This window comes from Monodon monoceros, unplaced genomic scaffold, assembly GCF_005190385.1.
Source record: "Monodon monoceros isolate NGI ecotype Baffin Bay Population unplaced genomic scaffold, NGI_Narwhal_1 Super_Scaffold_16, whole genome shotgun sequence".
Lineage (NCBI taxonomy): Eukaryota > Metazoa > Chordata > Mammalia > Artiodactyla > Monodontidae > Monodon > Monodon monoceros.
The window spans coordinates 25,186,282-25,209,793 of record NW_021703772.1 but is presented as its reverse complement, the minus strand read 5'-3'; the positions used below and the strand labels follow the sequence as shown (position 1 = coordinate 25,209,793).

Genomic DNA, 23,512 nt, shown 5'->3' with positions numbered 1-23,512 from the left:
AAAGCTACAGTAATCAAGACAATATGGTACTGGCACAAAAACAGAAATATAGATCAATGGAACAAGATAGAAAGCCCAGAGATAAACCCACACACCTATGGTCAACTAATCTATGACAAAGGAGGCAAGGATATACAATGGAGAAAAGACAGACTCTTCAGTAATTGGTGCTGGGAAAACTGGACAGCTACATGTAAAAGAATCAAATTAGAACACTCCCTAACACCATACACAAAAATAAACTCAAAATGGATTAGAGACCTATATGTAAGACCGGACACTACAAAACTCTTAGAGGAAAACATAGGAAGAACACTCTTTGACATAAATCACAGCAAGATATTTTTTGATCCACCTCCTAGAGTAATGGAAATAAAAATAAATAAATAAACAAATGGGACCTAATGAAACTTCAAAGCTTTTGTACAGCAAAGGAAACCATAAACAAGACGAAAAGACAACCCTCAGAATGAGAGAAAATATTTGCAAATGAATCAACGGACAAAGGATTAATCTCCAAAATATATAAACAGCTCATGTAGCTCAATATTAAAGAAACAAACAACCCAAGCCAAAAAATGGGCAGAAGACCTAAATAGACATTTCTCCAAAGAAGACATACAGATGGCCAGGAAGCACATGAAAAGTTGCTCAACATCACTAATTATTAGAGAAATGCAAATCAAAACTACAATGAAGTATCACCTCACACCAGTTAGAAGGGGCATCATCAGAAAATCTCCAAACAACAAATGCTGAAGATGGTGTGGAGAAAAGGGAACCCTCTTGCACTTTTGGTGGGAATGTAAACTGATGCACTATGAAGGTTCCTTAAAAAACTAAAAATAGAATTACCATATGATCCAGCAATCCCACTACTAGGCATATACCCAGAGAAAACCATAATTCAAAAAGACACATGCACCCCAATGTTCATTGCAGCACTGTTTACAATAGCCAGATCATGGAAGCAACCTAAATGCCCATCAACAGACGAATGGATAAAGAAGATGTGGTACATATATACAATGGAATATTACTCAGCCATATAAAGGAACAAAACTGAGTCATTTGTTGAGACATGGATGGATCTAGAGACTGTCATACAGAGTGAAGTAAGTCAGAAAGAGAAAAACAAATATCATATGTTAATGTATATATGTGGAACCTAGAAAAATGGTACAGATGAACCAGTTTGCAGGGCAGAAGTTGAGACACAGATGTGGAGAACAAATGTATGGACACCAAGGGGGGAAAACCGTGGTGGGGTGGGGATGGTGGTGAGCTGAATTGGGTGATTGGGATTGACATGTATACACTGATGTGTATAAAATTGATAACTAATAAAAACGTGCAGTATAAACGAACAAACAAAAAAACAACTAATACTAAACTTTCTTTGGGTTATTTGTATGAAATATGTTAATATAAATGTTTCAGACATTACATAAAATTTCTAAAAATCTTATGTGTTCTGGTATAATGTTATAAGTCATAATTCTATTTATTACTTTAAAATGTATATCTTAGAAATACCTAAATTTCCTTTTCAATTGCATTATTATGAACTTTCATCAAATCTTTAACCGTGGTCATTTTTAAGTCTTTTGTCCTTTACAGACAGTTCTGTGTGTACTCTGATGCTTTTGCAAAAATGCTCCTATAAGAGGGTTTCATCTTCAAGGAATTCATGGAAAAGACTTTGACAAGTACAGGTTTCTGGTAACTGACTATACTGCTGAACTGAATGAATAACCATTTTCAGAACTCTAATGGAAAACTGATGAATTCATAAAAGTGCTAACAAAAGATCAAGATAAAAAAAATTAATTACATGGGACTGAGTGAACTGATGAGGATGATTATAATTTTTGTGACTTCCTGTTTGAATAATAAAAAAAAAAAAATCCCACAAGGACTCAGAGGCAAAAAATATACAAATCAATTTTCACTGCAAAGTAAAAGAGCTGTTACAGTGGAGGATTCCTAGACTGAATGTCAATATTATGACACAGTATGAGTGTGTTTCATGTTTGGTAATTGCAATCACTGTTCCTTTTGTTGTGGTCATCCATTTACAATGCTTGGTGTCAGTTCACTTATCTCTTGTAAAAATAAAATACAGTCTGTGTGTGTGTGTGTGTGTGTGTGTGTGAAAATAAATAAAAAATAAATTTAAAAAAAGGTTCCAGCCATAAGATAAATAAGTACTAGAGATGTAATGTACAACATGATAAAGATAATTAACGCTGCTGTACTATACATATGAAAGTTGTTAAGAGAGTAATCCTAAGAGTTCTCATCATAAGGAAAAAATGTTTTTTTTCCTTATTTCTTTAATTTTGTATTGATATGGGATGATGGATGCTCACTAAACTTATCATGATCATCATTTCATGATGTATATAAGTCCTATCACTATGCTGGACACCTAAACTTATACAGTACTGTATGTCATTCATATCTCAATACAACTGGAAAAAAAATTAAATTCTAAAAAAAAAAATAGAACATGGAATAACTAAAATGATCTACACATAACTGCTTTACACTCTTGAAAAATAATTAGTTCTATAGTCATTTTAAGTAACAACACAATTACAAATGATGAGTAATGAAGACTAAGATATTTTTCAAATACTCTTCAAATTTATAGCAAAAGCCATAGAAATAAGATTATTTTATATTTAGCATTTTATAGACACTTATATATGATTGAATTTAACCTACTGGTTTTAAAGAGGAGAAAACTGAGGCCCAGATAGGGCCAACATTCAAGTCCATGTCTCAGTAATAACAGAATTTTAAAGTGGAACTACCTAAAATAGTTACACCAAAAACACATGCTTCAAGCATATACAAAAGAATGTTTTCAAAATATTACTTTTATTCTCACAGAATGTATGTTTGAGTTTATTTTTTTTTAAAGGATAATCACGCCTGCCTAAAAGTTAAATGATGTTCCTTTTCGGTGTTTTTCTAACCTTTTTTTTTTTCATCACAATTTATAGTACAATTTTACATCATGGCTCAGTACACATATCCATGATGAAAAGTTTTAAGGCATTATATTGACCCTAATTATGTGCAAAGCATTTTGATACTGCCTTTTCTATTCTATTGTAATCTGGTTTATTTTATACTAATCTATTCTATTTCAATAAAAATTTAATGTTGGTCAGGGTCCACAGAAATGACTTTACAATCCACTAACGAGTTACAACCAGTGATTGGAGAGTACTATTCAATTGTATGGACAAAGGTCAAAATAGAAAATTAGGGAACTAATCTTAGTGCTTCTTTTATATACGTGCAGCAAATTGGCCTTCTAATGAATTCAGGAACGTAAAGCCACTGGACATGAATTTTCTTTTTCTGAGGTTTTATGATCCCAGAGGCTACGGAAATCATTGCACAACAGTGCCTGCCACAGTGCTTTCCCTCCGGAGTTGCACCACTGAGACTGGTGATTCCCAGAAGTTTGTGTTTTATATTCCCATCGTCACAATGAAAATTTGGGGTAGTTAAGTCTGATTTTGTCCTACATGGCAGTGTGTTAAACTGTGGGCCAGTATAAAACACATTTGGGATTCTCTTTGAGTAAAATTTTTATAGAAAATAATATATCTATAGATATTTAAAGCTTTTATGTATTATTAATATATCACTAAAAATTATCATCTCTCTGATATAGACAAAACTTTGGACATCCCCGAAAATTACAAAAAGAGTCATAATAAAAAGAGTATAATTTTTTGTTGTTCCTTCCTTTTTTAAAATTCTGAAATTACATAAGCAATACATGTTTTTAGAGAAATATGTCACTATAAATATGCAAAATTTTAAAAATATTTTCTTACCACATCAATAACCAATGTCAATTTTGGGGTGTCTATATGCTGACCTCCCTGCTATAGCTCCATGGTAGTGTGACAGTTAAAAGAGCATAAAATACACATCCATAAGTAATTCACTGGGTGTATATCAAAAGAACTGAAAGCAGGGTCTAGAAGAGATTTGTATGTTCATGTTCACAGAAGCACTATTCACTATAGCCAAGAGGTGGAAGCAACCCAAAGGTCCATCAGCAGATGAACGAATAAACAAAATGCGATAAATACAAAAAAATAATAATAATTCAAGACAGTAACTGCGATTGCTTCTCTCTGTATATTTTTAATCCTCACAAGGAATTATCATTCTTTTTAACTTTGACAATCTAATTATGAAAATAATTAGTTTCTTTAAAAAATTATGTAATTGTTTATAAGTGAAGAAAAACATTTTTTACAAATTTCTTGTGAAAAATTTTAATTCTCTTAAATTTTATTAAAATACTTTATTTTAAAAATACAAAAAACTAATATAATTAAAATAATCTTTTTCTTCTTTTAAAATTTCTACCTTTTATGTCATGTTTAAAAAAAAAAAGACGCAGATGGTAGAGAATAGACTTGAGGACATGGGGAGGGGGAAGGGTAAGCTGGGACGAAGTGAGAGAGTGGCACTGACATATATACACTACCAAATGTAAAATAGATAGCTAGTGGGAAGCAGCCACATAGCACAGGGAGATCAGCTCTGGGCTTTGTGACCACCTAGAGGGGTGGGATAGGGAGGGTGGGAGGGAGACGCAAGAGGGAGGGGATATGGGGATATATGTATACATATAGCTGATTCACTCTGTTATACAGCAGAAACTAACACAACATTGTAAAGCAATTATACTCCAATAAAGATGTTAAAAAAATAAAAAATAAAATGACAAGTCAAGCTTTAATGGTGATAAAAGGGGGGGGAAAAGTCATCATGTCATAGCTTTTACCTACATTTTTCTAGTACTTTCAGTTATTTCATGCTTTTTTAACTTTTCATCTACAATCTATTTCATGCTTTTGTAACTTTTCGACAATCTATTTCATGCTTTTTAAACTTTTAGTCTACAATTCATCTATAATCTATAGTCTTTCTGATGCCTTTTAAACTTTTAATGTACAATTCATCTCATGTTTTGTTTTATGGTGGGGATCTAACTTTATTTTTTCCATACTGTGAACCATTTGTTCTAACACTATTTATTGAATAATCTATACATTTGCCATTAAAAAATGTTAACTTCATAAAAACCAAATTACCATATAGACTTTAGACTCTATCCAAACTTTCTAATACATTCCATTGAGCCAATTCCATTCTGAACTAATACCATACTGCTTTAATACTTATTACTTTTTAACATTTTAATACTTGGGGAGTGTCCTTCCACATAGTTACTCCTTTTAAATGTCTGGCTATTTTATTAAATGTATTTTCCAGGAATACTTTAGATTATTTTTGTTCAATTAAAAACAAAACGAAACATTGGGAATTGACTGAAGATGGTTAAATGCATAGCTTAATTTTAGAACAACTGACATTTTCATCATTTGAGTCTTCTCATCTTGCAGTGTGGTAATTCTTCATTCATTTAAGTTTTCTGTTATGTCTTGGTAAAACACTGTGGTTTGATTTTTATTTTAAATTATCTGTAGTTACCTGTAAGTGTCAGAGTCCGTCTTTCTGTCTCTCACCTCCACCCCTCCCCTAGTCAATGAAATTAAATACACCTTAAATACATGCAACATCCTCACTGTATAGAAAAATAATCTCCCTGGGTAACAGTTATTTGAGTTCAAGAAGTATTCAAATCAGAACAAAACCTGAGTTATTCTTAGAGTCATAATGCTCTATCATCTCCATTAAAACAAACTTCATGGGCAAAAGGACTTTGGATAAACCAAAAATAACCATTATCAGTGAGGTAGTAACATGTGAAAATTATGTTTCCAGTTTATCTTTTATAACTTCATGATGAATTAATATAGTGACTATTTCTCTTGGAAATATCTATGTTAATGTACAGAAGCATCCATGATACCATTATAAACTGTCAAATTTAATGCATAAAATTGATATTGGCTTGAGAAATGGAGTATGTCTGATATTTAGGAAATTCACATTTATTCTAATATAATGAGTAAAAATGTTACTTGACATAAGCACAATTGACGAGTATCCAGTATCCCCTTCTTTTCTTCCTCATCCCCATGCCAGTTACTTAATTCTTCCTCCAGCTGAACCAATTAAGTCAATAAATAGATGATACATCTCAGATTAATGCAAAGCAGAACTCTAAGGAGGATATTTTTCTCCAGGCTTGCGCAACTCCCTAACCATGAGAGTGGTATGCAAGTGCTTGCTTTTCTGAGAATGACATCTCACACTTCTTTTTTCCACTCCTGTAGCAAACAGTGAGTATGAGTGTTCTGTTCATCAAATGACACTCTCATATCACATGTAGATAATTTTGAACTCTTCTATAGTCAAAGATAGTATTATAATGACAGTCAACTCTTTTGCTGCAAAACATTCAGAATAAATTATCATTACTACCATAATAACAAAATTCTTCTAATCGTAATATTTTCAGATATTTCTGACTTTTCTTCTCAATGTACTCTCAATAATCCTTCAAATGTGGAGTACTCACTCTGATCTCACTGCTAGGTTACCTACTTCTACCCAACCCACAGTCTGCACTCCTGTGGTGTAAGTGCCTGACATTAGGCTTTTGATTGTCAAGGCATCCATTTCAAAGACATCCATCTCAAATGAACATATTGCCAGCTGTATGACACAGCTGCTAGTAAAACACCTAGAAAAGAAGCCAGACTGCCCCCACTCATGAAGTTCCCCTTTCAGAAAGCTCTAAGTAACCTAGATAACTAATGTTTTAAGTGACCCCGCTTCTTCCATTCCCACACCTGAATTCCTGCTCTTATATTTTAAATTTGCCAATAAAGAGTGAATCTGTGAAACCCTAGGTACCCCACTCTCAACTGTAATACAGGAAGAGCCCCAGGTTCATACTTTGTCTTTCTCTCTACCCGTGACCTCACCGTGTAGCCATTGAGCCTGCCATACCTCCAAGACCTGTGAGTGACAACCCTTGCTTTTTCAAAGTTCCCTAATGGTTGTTGCTGAGGTGTGTCTTGAAATCATAATAAGAACCACAAGGACTCATCCAGCCACAAGGTTGACTCTGGTCCAGAAAATGTCTGTGGGTACTCCCCTCAAGTAGTAGGGGGCCAGGTGAGTTCCTCAGGCATTCCTAGTAGACAGCCTCACTATCAATAGGCTAAAACTGCCACAAAACAATTCTCCCAAACTATCTGTACATAAATCTGTGTCTATGACTATGCCTGTATCATCTATATCTACGGCTAACAAATACGCACATGCATACACACGCAAATATCCTAACCATGCAAAAAAGCATGAACAAAAATCATCTTTTTTCAAACTTTTCATTTTGTAGATGAGGGAACTTAGGGAAACTGAGTTAGTTTAAAGCTAGGACTACATCTCTCTTGATGCCCTCAGTTCAGTATTCTTTTTGACCTTTTCAAACATCCCTCGGCTTTGTCTTGTACCAGAGCATTTCCAGAGAACAGGCACAATTTTATATACTTTCTTTATACCCCTTGAGCCTTTAGCATAGCATTAGATGATATTTCCTGAATCACATTAAACAGTATTTTACAGAGCATTTCAAATAACTTATCTCCTATAGTTAAAATGAACATCCCTTTAAATCTGAGAAAGATCATCAAATTACAACAAATATTATCAACTTATATCAAAATGAACAGCATATTAGGAGAGATTTTTCTCTCATTTTCCACAAGGATATTTTTGAGTCACTTTTGGAAATGTTTTAGATGGGCATAATTTTAGAAATGTATGCAAATGAGTCTATCGCAGTGCTTCCCTTAATTTTACAATATCTCCAGAAACTACAAATCCAAAAAAAGGAAAAAAAAAGGAAATAATTGAAATCAATAAGAAAGCTTATGGAGACATGCAAAGTTATTAGTAAAATACAAAGGTTTTAATTAAAGATGTTGGCTTTTAACAAAGGCTTGCTGTTATCCTGATTGATCGAGCCTGCTGGCTCAGCGCTTTCTCTTTTCCCCATTAGCTCCCACTTGCTTTTCTCTGCTCTAATTGGATATTTACTACATTGGCACCTTCTTTTTAAACAGGGTTTGTTCCACAAAGATTGTAAATACGATTACACTTTAGCAAACTGTATCTGTAAGCATGTATGTAAGTATAATTAGTATATTATTTTCATAATTTGTCATTTTGGTTTTGCAATCTATAGGAAACTTTTGGAAATTTCATGGAAAAAAGTATAATTTAGTTTCAAGTTGCTACATTTTCTTGCTGAAATTTTGAGGAACAAAAATACATAATTATTTTCTTAGGTTTTAATATTCACTTCAAAGAAGTTCCAGATATATTTTAGAATGAATAAAAGTAGATATAGATATAGATATATAGATATTTCTAAACTTTGCTCTAGAACTGAGTAGAATCCATAAGCCAGACCAAGTTTTTTTTCCTTTTATGAAACTGAAATTTTTAATATATTGCAACTACTGGAAGTAATTTTCTGTGTGCACAAGCATAATAAATTAATGAGAAAAATGCTAAATAATTTCTAATTTTTTCCTAGCATGTTCTATAATGTCTGTATAGAAACAATAAATAACATAAAGTGTTGTTTGGAACAAGTTTTTACTTTGCCAATATAGTAGTACCCTCCATTCACAATTATCTACAACAGAACAAATACACTGCTTGTATTAATTTCAATGCTACTTTATTTTTAATTAAAAAAGAGATTTTGAGATAACCTAGCTAGGAAGAATACTTTAGAAGCAAAGGGTAAATTCCCCAGAAGTTTTCTTTTTGTTAAAATAATGCCTTAGCTTCAATCAATTTAATGAACATTTCAGTGGTCAGAAGACATCTGTTTACTCCAGTAATTGAAACATGCATTTCCTCATTAATTTATCTTTTTTGATGTGACACTTTGATTTAAGAGACAATTTTTTAACCTATTGTCAAGTGCACTTTATTTTTCAATTAGTTTCTAAGCAAGAAATGTTACTTATAAAGCAACTAGAAGACTGAAGAATAGATTGAGTGGTAATCAGCTGAGAAAATTTTAGTTATACAACCAGCAGTTAAAGGCAATTATAACTACTTTAACACACAATGTGTAAGGTTGGGGGAATCAAACTGTAATATTTTGATACAAGCTCCCCATATCCTCTAAAACGCAGTTCCTAACTGAGATGACAAAAGGAACGTGTAAAATGAAACAACTACCCAGGCTGATAATAGGAGGCTGGAGAAAGCTGGCCTGATATTGTGCTTAAAGATAAAAAAGGATATGCAGCATTTACTTTATATGAGATGTGTGTTTCATATATCTTGCAGGGACAGAGATAACTTCTTTCCTTTAATCATTATTATTTATTTCTTAAAGCTTAGTCTCTCTCACACCTAAACCTACGAGCTCAAACCTAGGACTCAGTTCTTATGAATAGAGAGAGTTGTCATTCTTACCAGTAAGCCTGCTAAATAATACTACTATAAGCTTCAGACTTCACACAGCAGATAGGTTTGTCTCCCCTGACATGAGTACATTAATCCACTGAATCAATTTACTTAAGCTGTGCTGTGGAGCAATGCGGACACGATTTAACTGAGCTTAAAAGCACTTTCAAGTTTGAGTCACGGCTCCATGTATAATGCAGGCCCACAGTATTCCTTCATAAGTTCTATTATGACCTTTTGCAACTATGTGAGAAATATTTCTGTTAGGTTTATAGAGTCATGATGATCTAACATCAAAAAGGATTTAAAAAGAATGAATTTAAGTTATTTTAGAAAATCAGACTCATGAGTAAAACAGTAAGAAGGGAACAGCTGGCTAGATTCTACCAGCACAATGAACTTGCTTTAATATTTATAAAATTCTTTAGGTTGTCTAAGTTTGTTTTTTTTTTTCTTTTTTTTAGGAGTTTGTTTAGAAAAACATTTTAATTTTTGGATCATTTTAGAAAAAAACTTTTTAAAAATAGCTGCTGGCTCCAGAGTTTACAGTCTGAACATTATGAAATGCTATAGAGGAAAATGATACACTTACATTATTCAACGTGCAATCAAAGCTAACTGTAGCAACCAGTACACAGAAGAAGCTGCAACATGTTACCAAATTTTACTAAAAATTTATAAAGTTTTTATAGTTATGCATGGTGAACTGTTGACCATAGCATTGGGAAGAAAAATTTTCCTCTACCCTTCTAGATTCTTCTGGCTGGCCTATGAATTATATTGACATGAATCAGATTAAAAGGAGAAAATCAAACAAAAGTTCAATAACATGTATACACTGGAGAAATCCAACAAAACTGAATAACTCGCCAAAATGGCTGAAACTCTCACCTTAACTACCATCTTCAGCTAAAAACAAAAGAGGATGTTGGGCAAAGGTGTTTGGGACTTCAAAGGGGAGGAAGCCAACTGACATGGAGAGAGAAAAGCAAAGGTTTGGTACACAAATGTTTGCGGGGCTATGCAAAGGCACTGGGACTCAGAGAGGAATAGTAACAAACAGCCTTTGCTAAGTTCCCCCTCATCTACCACATCTAGTTCACACTATAGTTACCTGTGGTGATAGTTCCCTCCCTGGAACAGGTCCTCTAACTACACTCTTTTAGGCAGTTAGGGGGAAGGTTCCTTCTGAGTCTTTCAGGCCTTAAAAATAATCAGCTTAAATTAATCCTCATGCCAAAGAGACACATATTAGGGTGTCAAATTTTGTTCCCCTGGAATAGTAAGCTGTCAATTTATTCATGCTCTCTTTCCATTTCATGAAATCTATTAAAAACAAAACACAAAACTTCTTCCTCATTTCTTCTTTTTAAAACTTCTGACACCCCTACAGACCTGCTCTCAAGCTTACCATCGTTGTCACCAGCATTTTTCCTTTCCCGTATCTCTGTTCAGAGATGTTTTCATTCTGATCATCACTCTTTGCTTCATTTTACCGTAGCAAGTCATTCATTATCATGGACTTGCTCTCCTAGAACCTGAAGCATTTGTCTTTATGGTGACTCCTCACCGTTTAGTGACACAGAGGGTCATTCCTAGCATACTTGCTTTTTTAGGAGGAAACACCTGTGGGAGGAAGTCAGCATTGATATAATGTGGTGAATGAAATGTATTCTTAATGTCAGTTTCCTTAGCTAAGGTGTGGCGCTTCTAAATATTTTACCTTTCTTCCCTAATATATGCAAAATCTCCAAGAGTAATTATCCATAAAAATAAGGAAATACTTGGCAAATCATGAAGTTGAATACCTCCAGAGAAGCCCTCAGTGAAGTGAACTTATTTCAGTCATAAGGAAAGACATCATTTGTAAGTAATGATATAAGATCATGTCTTTCAGATCCTAAGATGTACTTTTGTATGGTCAGTCAACAAAAAAAGCAGAATATTTTCAAAAACTTGCCCAGACTGTTTTCTGATTTTTAAAAAGTTCAATCAGGGTTCAAAGATAAGTGCATCTGAAGTGGGCCTAAGGATAATATATTTTAACTAACAGAAGGGCTATCAGCAATGTAAAGGAAGCCTGGAAAATTTACATTTCTTTGGAAAAATGTTCAATCATGGGTGTTACATCTCCATGGACTCTCTGGAGGTCTAATATCTCTATGGAATCTCTCATGAGGTCTAATTCTCAAAATTTCTAATCGTATTTCTAAAATTCATGTCTTACAATAAGTACATCTTTGAGTACTTCCAAAATACAATGTGCCTCTGGATGTTGGACTTTTTAAATATGGATATGTAATTTACCTTTCAAGTATCTCAAACAAGGAGAGAGAGAACAGGAGCAAATGTCAAGGGCAAGCAGCCTCCACTTCACTCCAGGGTTTTTGCCTTTTTATTCCCCAGCCATCTATGTCAGTAGCCTTCACAGGTGGAACTGGCCTGCAGGAGCTTTGCTTCCACATCCATTCATTGTTTTAAGTTGGATTAAGTTTTCTAGGAGTATCTACTTTATCTTATTATAACATTAGCTATTATTTATTAGGCCCTTAGTATACGCCAAAACATTTTTAAGCATTTCAACCACATTATTGTATTGAATTTGATTACAAAATAGCAGCCCTCTGAGGTAAGTGTAATATCTCCATTTTATAGATATGGTAACTGAGGTTTAGAAAAATTAAATCACTTTCTCATGATAGAAAGTGGAAACAGCTGAGATTTGTATCATCTGGCTTATTATAAATCCAGTGGCCTTGCCCACTAAACTGCTGTGCAATATTGTATACAGGAAACAGTGCTATCCTTAGATTCAGGACACTTAAGTTAAAATCCCAGGTATCAGCTGTGTAAATTTAACAGCTCCCACAATCATTTCCTCAGCTTACATTTCCCCAATTGTGAAATGAGGCTAATGAAAACTGTCCTCGTAAACTAACAGGAATATTGTGAAAATAAATTTTTAAATGGAAATGTTTTATAAACCATAAAGATCCATGCAAATGAATACTACTCTAAAATTTGGATTTGCACATAGCAGATACAAGTAAATGTTTACTGAATTTAGACTCTGTGGAATAGGCATGGTGACCATTAACCCAATTTTATGTTATTATAGTAAGTTTAATTTCTACACTGGAAAATTAGGTGAATTTAATGACTGCATGGCTGATGATTTGATAGCATGAGCTATGGCTTGATGACTTTCTTAGTCAAGACTTCCTCCCACCCCCACTTGGTGGCAAGTAGCAAAAGTAATTTCAATGTACTAGAACATTGTGTTTCTTAAGGTTCCTAACAAAAAAAAATGCATTTGGACCTCAGGAAGACCAGAGAATCAGGGACCAGGGACCTCAGGAAGAACCAGGGACCTCAGGAAGACAAGAGAACCAGAGAACTTCTTCTCAGGAAGACCAGAGAACCAGAAAGTAGAAACTGTCAAAAACTGTTACTCTCTCTCTCCAATTCTCCTTTGCCTCTGCATGGCTGATTTATCCTTCTGTGTCATGAAGGACTGGTTATTTCTGCTTCTCATTAATACACATTTTCTCCAATATCATAGTGAATGCGCTTCACACAGTAATCTAATCTTACTTTAGAATCCTGCTTAAAATTCTTGTCAAAACATTGTTGCCATAAAACATTGTTTCTATTAAATAAGTTAATTTAAGTCTATACTTTAATCCAACAGTATAACAGATGTCCACAATATCTAATATTTGTATGTTCAAATTTTTAATATTTTCTATGTCTTCTATGCTAAAAAAAGAAATACATTTCAAATAGCCTCCACATTGTTTTCCATTTATTATTTCAGCTGTTATTATAGCAGGAAGAAAAGTCTTTACCATTTATATAGACCATTTTGTATTTCCTTTTTAAAGAAAACATTTATCCTTAAGATTAGTGAAAGTTCAGTGCTGATTTAAGTATCAGATGACTTTAAGAATGCTGAAAACATTAGATATTTGTCTTTATGTTTAGTATACTTTGTTTTTAAATGTCTTAGCAGTGATTATCATCCCTAATACTTATTTTAATGACTAATACAAGAAACAATATACACTAAGGGTGAGATACATTTTGTGATTTAATAGTGAATCTATATTTATAATTCACATAGTTTATATCTCTGTACCTGAAACACAGTGGGTACACAGTACACTCTTCCTTTCTTTTTTCTTTCTCCAGTGAATGAATAGTGATGTAACTATTTGGGAAAAGTACTGAGATATTCAGTTAACCTGAAATTCAGTTAATTATCATTTTGTATACATTTGGTTTTCCTACTTCCTCTGATGTACAGACTCTGAAGTCATGGTTAATAGCAACACATTTGTGTTGCTATCATTAATCCAGAATCCACAAAGAAATATAGGAAACAACTACATATTACATTTAATTTGAAAGCTTTGAGATTAGGCAGCTTACTTAGATAGAATCAATCTACCACAAGGAGGCAAAAGCTCATTTTCATGTTTCTGATAACCAGAAGTGTGAAAAGCATCAATTATTAAAATTACTTGACAATTTCAAGGCTATGTCTTTTCACTGCTGAACACTTACAAGTCTGGCAATGATTTTCTGTGGGTCCCCAGCATCGGCCAGTGCAGGACTTATGGCAACGTCCACCTGTAGAACAGCAGAAAGCACATGTGTATTATAATCTTTCACTCTGACTAGGAATTAAGACCTCAAAGGAAACATTCTTGCCCCTTTATGAGGATTTTTAATTCACACTAGAGTTGAAACATAGCTCATAAAATGCCCATTTAAGTAGCAAAATCTGAATGTCAAATACATGTGAAGCAGAAATACAATCTCTTGATATTCAAAATCCTCTCATCTCATTTTATAAGAAAAGGAAATACAGAATCTGTAAATGTTCCTACATAGTCAGAAGTAAATATTTACATGAAATAAGTTTCACTTCAACTATTGAATATTTTTATTCTATTGATCTATATCCTACTTGATATAATTTCAAAAGTTCAGGGCTTACTGATACCAACAGATGTTAAGGATTAAATCAATAGTTAAAAAAGAAATTGAAGTCTATGAAAACAAGAATATACTACAAACATGATAAACCGTCAGAAAAAAAGGTTTTATATATAATTTAGATTATCTATTTTTTGTCAAAGGTCTATTGTGTCTTTTTAAAATTTTTTATTGAAATATAGTTGATTGACAATGTTAGTTTCAGGTGTACAGCAAAGAGATTCAGTTATACAAATATATGTATATATATACATATGTATGTATGTGTGTGCATATATATATATATAGACAGATAGTCTTTTTTTACATTCTCTTCCATTATAGGTTGTTACAAGATATTGAGTATAGTTCCCTGCACTATACAGTAGGTCCTTGTTGGATATCTATTTTATATACAGTAGTATGTATATTTTAATCCCAAACTCCTAATTTATCCCTCCCCCTCTTTCACCTTGGGTAACCATAAGTTTACACTTTTTAAAAATTTCTTTATTGAAGTATACTTGATGTACAATATTAATAAGTTTCAGGTGTACATCACAATGATTCACAATTTTTAAAGGTTATATTCCATTTATAGTTATGACATAATATTAGCTATATTCCTGAGGAGGAGGTCATTAAGAGGCTGTGACTGCCAGTTGACCTGTGAGCTGAACCCAGGCAATCAGAGGCTTCTCACCCCCTCCCTTGTCCTTGAAATGTATGTGCCTCCAACTAATCCCATGCTAGCAGCTGTTTCAAGGACATAGCCTTGAGAGAGTAAGGTGTTGCTGAGACCATCTGGACTGAATAAGTGACTGAATTTAGTTAGGACCTCTATACAAACTTTTAAGACTCTGGCAGGCGGATGCTGAGATCTACTCACGTTGCTGTTGCCCAAGAAAAATCTCATAAATAAGTTCCCTTGCTTATTAAACCTGTCGCCTACTAATCTGGAGTGGGCTGCCTCTTTCTTCCATCTCTCCTTGTCCTTTAGGTACAGGGGCCAATTTGCAAACCAACATCTTTATATAAGTATTTCAAGCATTTAAAAGAGCTAATTTTTTAGGAATCTTAATTTCAGTTATTTTATGTCCTCTTCTAAAAATTTTATTGATACTACCTTCATTAACAAATATCAGCCTTTATTTCCTATAGTCTCATTTTCCTTTTAACGGTGATGCTACTATGGGTATTTGCCTCAGCAAATAGAGTTGTCCCACAGAGAAATTCCCTACAATCTCAACAAAAGAATATTAGCTAGAAGAAATAATGTTTAATGACTTTCTTTGAAGTTTGCAGCTGAATTTCACAGGCTTACTCCAAATTTTTGTGAGTACAAGGATATGGAATGGGCTCATTTTTAGAGAAAAGTGGACATGAAAATCTATCAAAGACTAAAGTTTTCTATAACAAAGTTCTTATTAAACCTTGTCTGTTAATTTTCTAATATAAATTGTGAACGAGTACATGCCTATTCAAGTTGTTTATTTTAAAATAGTTAACTTCACTGTAAAAATTATGGAATAAGGTTATATCAAAAGTTTCCGTCTTTCCTTGACCCAGTTTTTTTTTGTTTTGTTTTGTTTTTTCGGTACCGTTGTGGCCTCTCCCGTTGTGGAGCACAGGCTCCGGACACGCAGGCTCAGCGACCATGGCTCACGGGCCCAGCCGCTCTGCGGCATGTGGGATCTTCCCGGACCGGGGCACGAACAGGCGGACCCCCAACCACTGCGCCACCAGGGAAGCCCCCCTTGACCCAGTTTTTAACTCTTCCTCTTGGAAGTTCTTACAACTTGGGCAGCTTTTTTTTTTGTTGTTTGTCTTAGTCTCTCCTTCTGAGACTGACTGAATGAACCTAGTATGTTAAATGCTTTCACAGTTAAGGGACAGATTCAGCAGACACCCTTTCTCAGGCTAAACCTCAGACCATCCTACTGGTCTACTCTTCTGCAAGTGAACAGTACTATTTCCAAGTTAATATAACACTTAAGCTCAGTCCCAGCCACCCTCTTAAAAGCATCTAGATCCTGGCCTCAATGGGGTTTATTTAAAGCAATTCTGTTTGTGAAGCACTGAGGCTGACATCACAAGCGTATAATATCCTGTCACCCTGCCATCTGTTTATTTAGATCCAAACACATTATAACTACATAATGCAAGCTCATTCTAGCTGACAGGAAAAGGACTCCATCTGGCTTGAACAATATAACTTTAATCAGTGATAATGATAATTATTATTAAAGACCTACCGGAGTTCTTTTGTATAAAGCTAATAAATCTAAATTGATTTATACCAGAGGAAATTAGAAAGGACTGTGAGACAAAATGGAAAGCAGTGCAAACTTTTTCTGAGTACAAACTTTTTATGAGAAAGTAGCTAATGTTAATGTGTTTCTTTAGGTGTGTTAAAATCCTTTAAATCGACCCATTAAGTAGTCTGTTAATTGAAGATATCTGAAGCAGAGGACGATCTACCATTTAATCTATGACTTCTCTAATTGGATTTGGGCCTAATAAAATATTTAGCTTTATTTATGGTTGCCAAACAACTATCTGTAGCTATTAATAAAAAATGCTGAGTAACATTAGACATTTTAAAACTTCAATGATTCCCTTTAATTGGATTACATATTTTTTTTTACCTTCTTATTCTTGCAGTTTCAATTTACCATCTCAAGACCTACTCTCATATCTAATAGAAAAAGAAATATTACTAGTAATTTTGTTTACAATTCTTGCCAAAGTATCATAGCGAGACCCACCTAGTTGGGCACAAGTTAAATAGTGTCCGCACAAACACAGAACGCTTAAATAATTTAACCTTGTCTAAATGCTGTGAAGAGATTTCATTTGTTAGTTTCCATTTTTCATTTATATAAAGTAGAAATATCAATTACGTCTATAACAGGAAGCCGACAACTGTTTCTTCTCTGGGATTTTACTCAGACTTATATTCCCTCCACCCCTTTTGAAAAACAAAAGGAGGTGATTGCTTGGCCCACACACTTCAGAGTTCTGTCACGACAAGTGTGCTGGAGGACCGTGAATTGAATGTGCCTCAGTTAATGGCTGCTCCTTCTGGCCTGCCCTTCATTTCACTGTCTCTAGGGCTTTGAGGTTTTTGGAATCTGCTCAGGCACTCAGTTCAGTTTTGGTCTTCAAAACTGTGTGATACACGGCACTTGGGCTAACACTATTTTCACTGAATTGTTGCAATTAACTAAATGTCAAAGTATCTGACCAAGATCTCTGCCTACAACGATGTATTTCTGAATTAATGCATTTTTCACACTTGCAACCTTGGTTTGATTCTTGCAGACAATTGAATAGTGTAGTTTTTTTTGTTTTTTTTTTTTTTGGCGGTACACAGGACTCTCACTGTTGTGGCCTCTCCCGCTGTGGAGCACAGGCTCTGGACGAGCAGACTCAGTGGCCATGGCTCACAGGCCCAGCCGCTCCGCGGCACGTGGGATCTTCCTGGACCGGGGCACAAACCCATGTCCCCTGAATCGGCAGACAGACTCTCAACAACTGCACCACCAGGGAAGCCCTGAATAGTGTAGTTTTAATGGGCTACAATGTTTAATATTTTTAAAAATTTGGTTTTAGCGTTTTGTTCCCAACATTTCTGCTGCACAAAAGCGTTTCCTTAGTAATTATTAATCTCAAATTGGAAAAAAAAATTCTACAAACTTTTTTTCTTACTTTCCTTCCATCCATCTATCCATAAGTATTTCTTGAGTACCATCTGTATCTGTGTATCAGGAACTATGTTACATATTGGAGTTAAGCTGAAACAGACATGGTTACTATTCTAAGAGAATTCAGAATTAATTCAGCATTATTCTGAAGGGAAAAGGTTTTGACTACTCTCTATATAATGTTCACCCTCCATGTGTTTAATGAAAGAAGGTGATAAATCTGAATTTTCAACAGTCCCCTAGCTTAGGAAGGAAGAGTTGGACAAAGCCAGGTTGAGCTGTACTGTTTCCAATTTAATGCCTGGTAGCTCCAAAGTCTACTGGATTCCTTATATGTGATTTATCTATGTGACATCTAAAATGAGATCTACCCAGAGCATTTCAGTGGATAGGATAAACATGGCCTCTGAAGGGTCCCTTGTGCGTCTCCTAACAGGAAGGGAAATATTTTAACTATGGCTCAATAGATATCTTACTGGGAACTTTCTTCCGGTCCTCGGTTCTCAGGTATGCAGTACCTCAGGAGGCCTGATTTCACAGGGAAAAGAGTCTGTATATGTAAATAATTTTTAGTGTCACTTAGCTTTATAACCTACTTCTCTAGTAGAGTGTTTTTTAAAATGAGGACAGGAAAAAGAGGAATTAGTCAGATACTAGCCTATGTATTGGGAGAAACATTTTGGGGCACTGAGACTTTGCCAATGCTGTCCAAATCTGCTTATTTCCATGTTTCAATCTACTACATCATTTTTTTCATTATTTATTGTGATAATTCTTTTAAAACTATTTGAGAAAATACACCACTTAAAAATAAGAATCTGACATTTCCATTCAGCTTAGTGATAGCATAGCTATTTAAATTACTATTTCTACCTCCTGTCAATCTGACCCAATTGAAGATCTTAACTATAGAATAAAACAAAAATTTAAACAAATATTTGTCACCTTAACAGCTAATTTTAAAAAATAAGCACTGATTATTGCATATAAGCATTATTTCAATTCACAGGCAATCGCCTCTGACAATGCATTATTCATCATAGAAGTTAGCAAACATAGCTAAGTTCATCTTTTATGCTTGTCCAGCAGATGTTACTAAAAATGTAGCTCTTGTATTTTTTTTTAAGACGCTAGAGTCCCTGAGCCACTTTGATAATTTTAAGAGTCATAAAATCATGCTGGAAGTTTTGCTTTTATTTGGAACTGCCTGACAGCAGAGATGGGATTTAATATGTACCTCTGTACTGCTTTCTGCAAGTAATATGCCAGGACAGTTGAAGAGTTACAAAATATAAAGTCACTGACAACCATAAATGATTATATCCTCAAACTGCCTCTAGTTAAAGGTGATGAAGTTACATCCCTGGATTCTTCTTTCAATTCTTTTAAAAGCTGGCATTCTTGACCTCTTAACACTACATTTACTGGGGAAGAGTGAGAGAACAGTATCTTTTTTATGACCATGAATTTTAAAAAAGGGAAGTGGAACATTTTTGAAAGTCTACACTAAACCAGCTCCTGTTCTTGGCCAGACAATAAAAAGATGAATAAGTCAGTGTTCTGCCCTCGAGGAGCTTTCAAGGACCAGGAAATAGGCAGAAATATAGGCAAATAATTATAATAATCAAAACATAGGTATGCATAAAGTAGAGAAAAAAAATTTAAAAATAAAAACGCTCTCCAGAGGGGATGGGCATTTCAAATGGGCTTGGATATCTTGTTTGCCCCGTACAGAAGGGGAGGGAAGAAAAGTTCCAGGCTGAAAGATTAACCGAAGCAACAACACAGAGGCACGGATGAGCACAACTCTTTGGGACCATAATGAATACTTTATGGTCCCTTGAGCAGTTTGCACAGAAACAGCTGTTGAAGTATGAGCTTACAAAGTGTCTTGAAAGTCTTGGTTGGTGTTTATTCTGTACAGGTATTATGGTGTAGGTCAAGGTTTTTGAGCTTTGAATTGATGTGGTTTAACCTGCAAGGTAGAAGAGGGTGTCAGGGTATGCTCCCTAAAAGTTAGTGTTGACACTTGAGTACCTTGTGCAAAATGCTGATTTTATAGTCTGCAATGAGGTATAGGAATCCATATTTATAAAAAGCAATCCCAGGGATTCTAATGATAATGTTTCCAAGACAACAAAGCATATATAAAAAAAAATAATGGTTTGGCATATAATTCCAAACTCTGTTAACATTATGGCCATATTTTGTGACAATTAGATCTGATCAGATGCTTGTTGACCAAACGTACAGAATTAAACAGTGTAAAAATCAGCAGTCTCTCATTTCTCAGTATTTACTCTGACTTGTGAATATATTTCCATCAATTTGCATTTTCTTTTCCCCCAGGAGTCCTAGAAAATACATAGTTTTTATTTTCAATTTTAAATTATTATGAATCATCCATATGATAGTAAAGTCACAACATGACTCCAGCAAATGATATATTAGTAGGGTTAATAATATTAATGTAAGGTGGAATTTTTTTTTTATCAGATGTTAAACTTCCCTTATTCTTACCTGACAGTTCTCATTGTTATGTGCTTATTCATCCTCACACTTTTGTCCTGTAAATTGAGCTTACATTTTCTTCTAGTCTTAATTCAATCTTCCTATATTACCTATGATTTGAAAGTGAATTATTGAATGGAAACTTTACTGTTATACATTTTGCTGTTCAGAAAAAAGATGGGCAGGTATTTTCACTAACTAGAAAGACGAATTTAAAAATTAAAAATATATATATGTGGAATTTTTCATCTAGCAGTAAATTAAATCAGGAATTAGTTGTTTAAAATGTTTTACTAATCACTGTATTGAAAAAGAAATAAGTAATATCAACCTCATTGTTATTCATTTCAAGAAATCTAAAGCCAAAGGATTGAGAGGAGCATATATGATCATGTGATCAAGATTAATTTTGATCAAATATATCAAGTTTAGTCTGCAGCACTTCTATCCACCCTTTCCTCAAAGGCTCAGCAACCTAGGACTAATCTGTGACTGCCAGAGCACACAGTAGCTCCAAGCCCAGTACCACTTCAGATAGGATTATAGAGAAATAGCTGATAGACTAACAGTTAATGTGGCACACAGAATTGTGCAAAAGTTTGAAAGTACTGAGCCTACTGAGTAAATTTTCATTTCTTCTGAGGCCTTCTGTAAACACAAATCAATCTAGAGTAGATATGATAATAGCAGAAACCCCAGGTACAAAACCTATAAGAGTGCCATTTTTCGGACTTCCCTGGTGGTGCAGTGGTTAAAAATCCACCTGCCAATGTAGGGACACGGGTTCAATCCCTGGTCCAGGAAGATTCCACATGTCGCAGAGCAACTAAGCCCATGTGCCATAACTACTGAGCCTGTGCTCTAGAGCCCACAAGCCACAGCTACTGAGCTCGCGTGCCACAACTACTGAAGTCCGCGTGCCTAGAGCCATGCTCCGCAGCAAGAGAAGCCACCGCAATGAGAAGCCCATGCACTGCAACGAAGAGTAGCCCCCGCTCGCCGCAACTAGAGAAAGCCCACGCACAGCACTGAAGACTCAACGCAGCAAAAAATAAAATAAAATAAAATAATAAATTAATTAAATAAAAGAGTGCCATTTTCAAAACCTCTTAAATCATATATAAGGGTAAACAGGTACTCTATTAACATGCTGAGTTTCGATGTTTCTACCTATAGATTCAAGGAGAACGGCGAGATCTACACAAATTTCAGTGGCAAAAAGAAATCTGGTGATAACCAATTTAAAACTTAAAATTGTTACTTATCGCTTACATCTACAGCCTCATGTGATCATAAGAGTGACTGATAGAAATGACATTAACATACTAAAGGAATTGTATTTCTCATTGAATATAAAGATCTGATATAATGCTGTCTATATTACTATTTCATACCTTCTATACTTCTCCCAGCATACCTTCAAACTCCTGAAAGCTAACAGAGACAAACTTCAAAGAGAATAGCAAAGGGGCCAAATACTTTTGTAAAAGTCATACTATCAGCAAAACAATTTGACTCAAATTATAAGAAAAAAATTAATTTTTTTTCCTGAAAAACTGGAAGATTTCATATTTGATACTGTCAAACATTTCTTTCAAATCAAGCAATTAGAAAGCATTAATTATCACTGTTCATAGCTGTGAGCACAGAGTAGAATATAGGAATTCCACCCACTGAGGAACATAATTATCTCCGATCAATGTCAAATGTATTTCTAAAACATATAAATAAGAGGTATGAACAGACTGGGGAACCTTACCAGCAGACTTAATATATTAAGACCTGTCTGCTGTCTGCAACCAACTACAGTGATAAGAATAGGTAGATTTATGAGCACTTATGATGAACAAGCCAGGGCCACCAAAAACAGCCAAGAGCATACTTCAGAGTGTAGTCTATCTAGATGATACTCCCTTGAAGGTCTGCAGTGTACAGCCTGTTCAGCCTTAGGTGGTGGCAGCCCTTTCAGGAACATTCTAAGAATTTTATGTATATTAACTCAAATACCCTAATAGGCTGATACTCTCCAAAATTTATATGTCCAGCCCAGACCATGTGCAAACAGGTTTATACTTCGAACTGTCTATGAAATATCAATATCTGTATGATTAGCAGGCCTTTAAATATTTACATGTCCAAAAATTAATCCCTGATCTTCCCACCCCACCAAAAAAATTATCACTGTAAAGCCTTCTCCGTCTCAGTCAATGGCAGCACAATCCTTCCAGAGGCTCAGGTTAGACAGTTTGAAGTCATTCTCAGCAACCCTTTTTCTCTCACATCCCAGATCCAAATTCATTAGCATATCCAGTTGACCCTAACTTCAAAATATATCTGGTGTCCAGTAATTTCCCACCACCTCCACCACTAAGCCACTGTCATCTCTTGCTTGGATTAATGAAATAACCTCCTAACTTGTGTCCTAGTTTCCACTCTGGATCCTTTACAGTCTCTTCTCAATATATTAGCCAGTGTGATGTTCTTAGACTAGCTCAAATCCCAATAACTTCCTGTCTCTCTCAGACTAATAGCCAAAGTCCATTACAATGGTCTTCAAGACACTAGAATACCTGGTTCTCTCCTTCTTGCCTCCATAACTTTACCTCCTGGCTCACTCCTCTCACTCTCACTCCTGCTGTTTCTAGGACATAAACTAGGTGCATGACCCACTTAGGGTCCCTTCTGTTTTACTTCCCTGGACCTCTCTTTCTCTGATAGCTTGCAGTCAGATGGTTCACCTGCTTTCTTGCTTTTCTCTGATGCCACTTCTCAGTGAGGTCTTCTCTTACCCACACTATTTGCATTAACTATTTCAGACGGATTTGCTAGATTTTATTTCTAACACATGTTCAAATTAAAGTGCT

The 23,512-nt window shown here is 34.7% G+C and overlaps 1 protein-coding gene across 1 annotated transcript in view; it reads right to left on the bottom strand.

Moving 5' to 3' along the window:
- ERBB4 (erb-b2 receptor tyrosine kinase 4) overlaps positions 1 to 23,512 on the bottom strand; it is a 671,873-nt gene that overhangs the window by 323,025 nt on the left and 325,336 nt on the right. Inside the window, exon 4 of the mRNA XM_029224991.1 lies at positions 14,017 to 14,082. Within this exon, the coding sequence (XP_029080824.1) occupies positions 14,017 to 14,082 (66 nt within the window). The remainder of the gene's footprint in view (positions 1 to 14,016; positions 14,083 to 23,512) is intronic.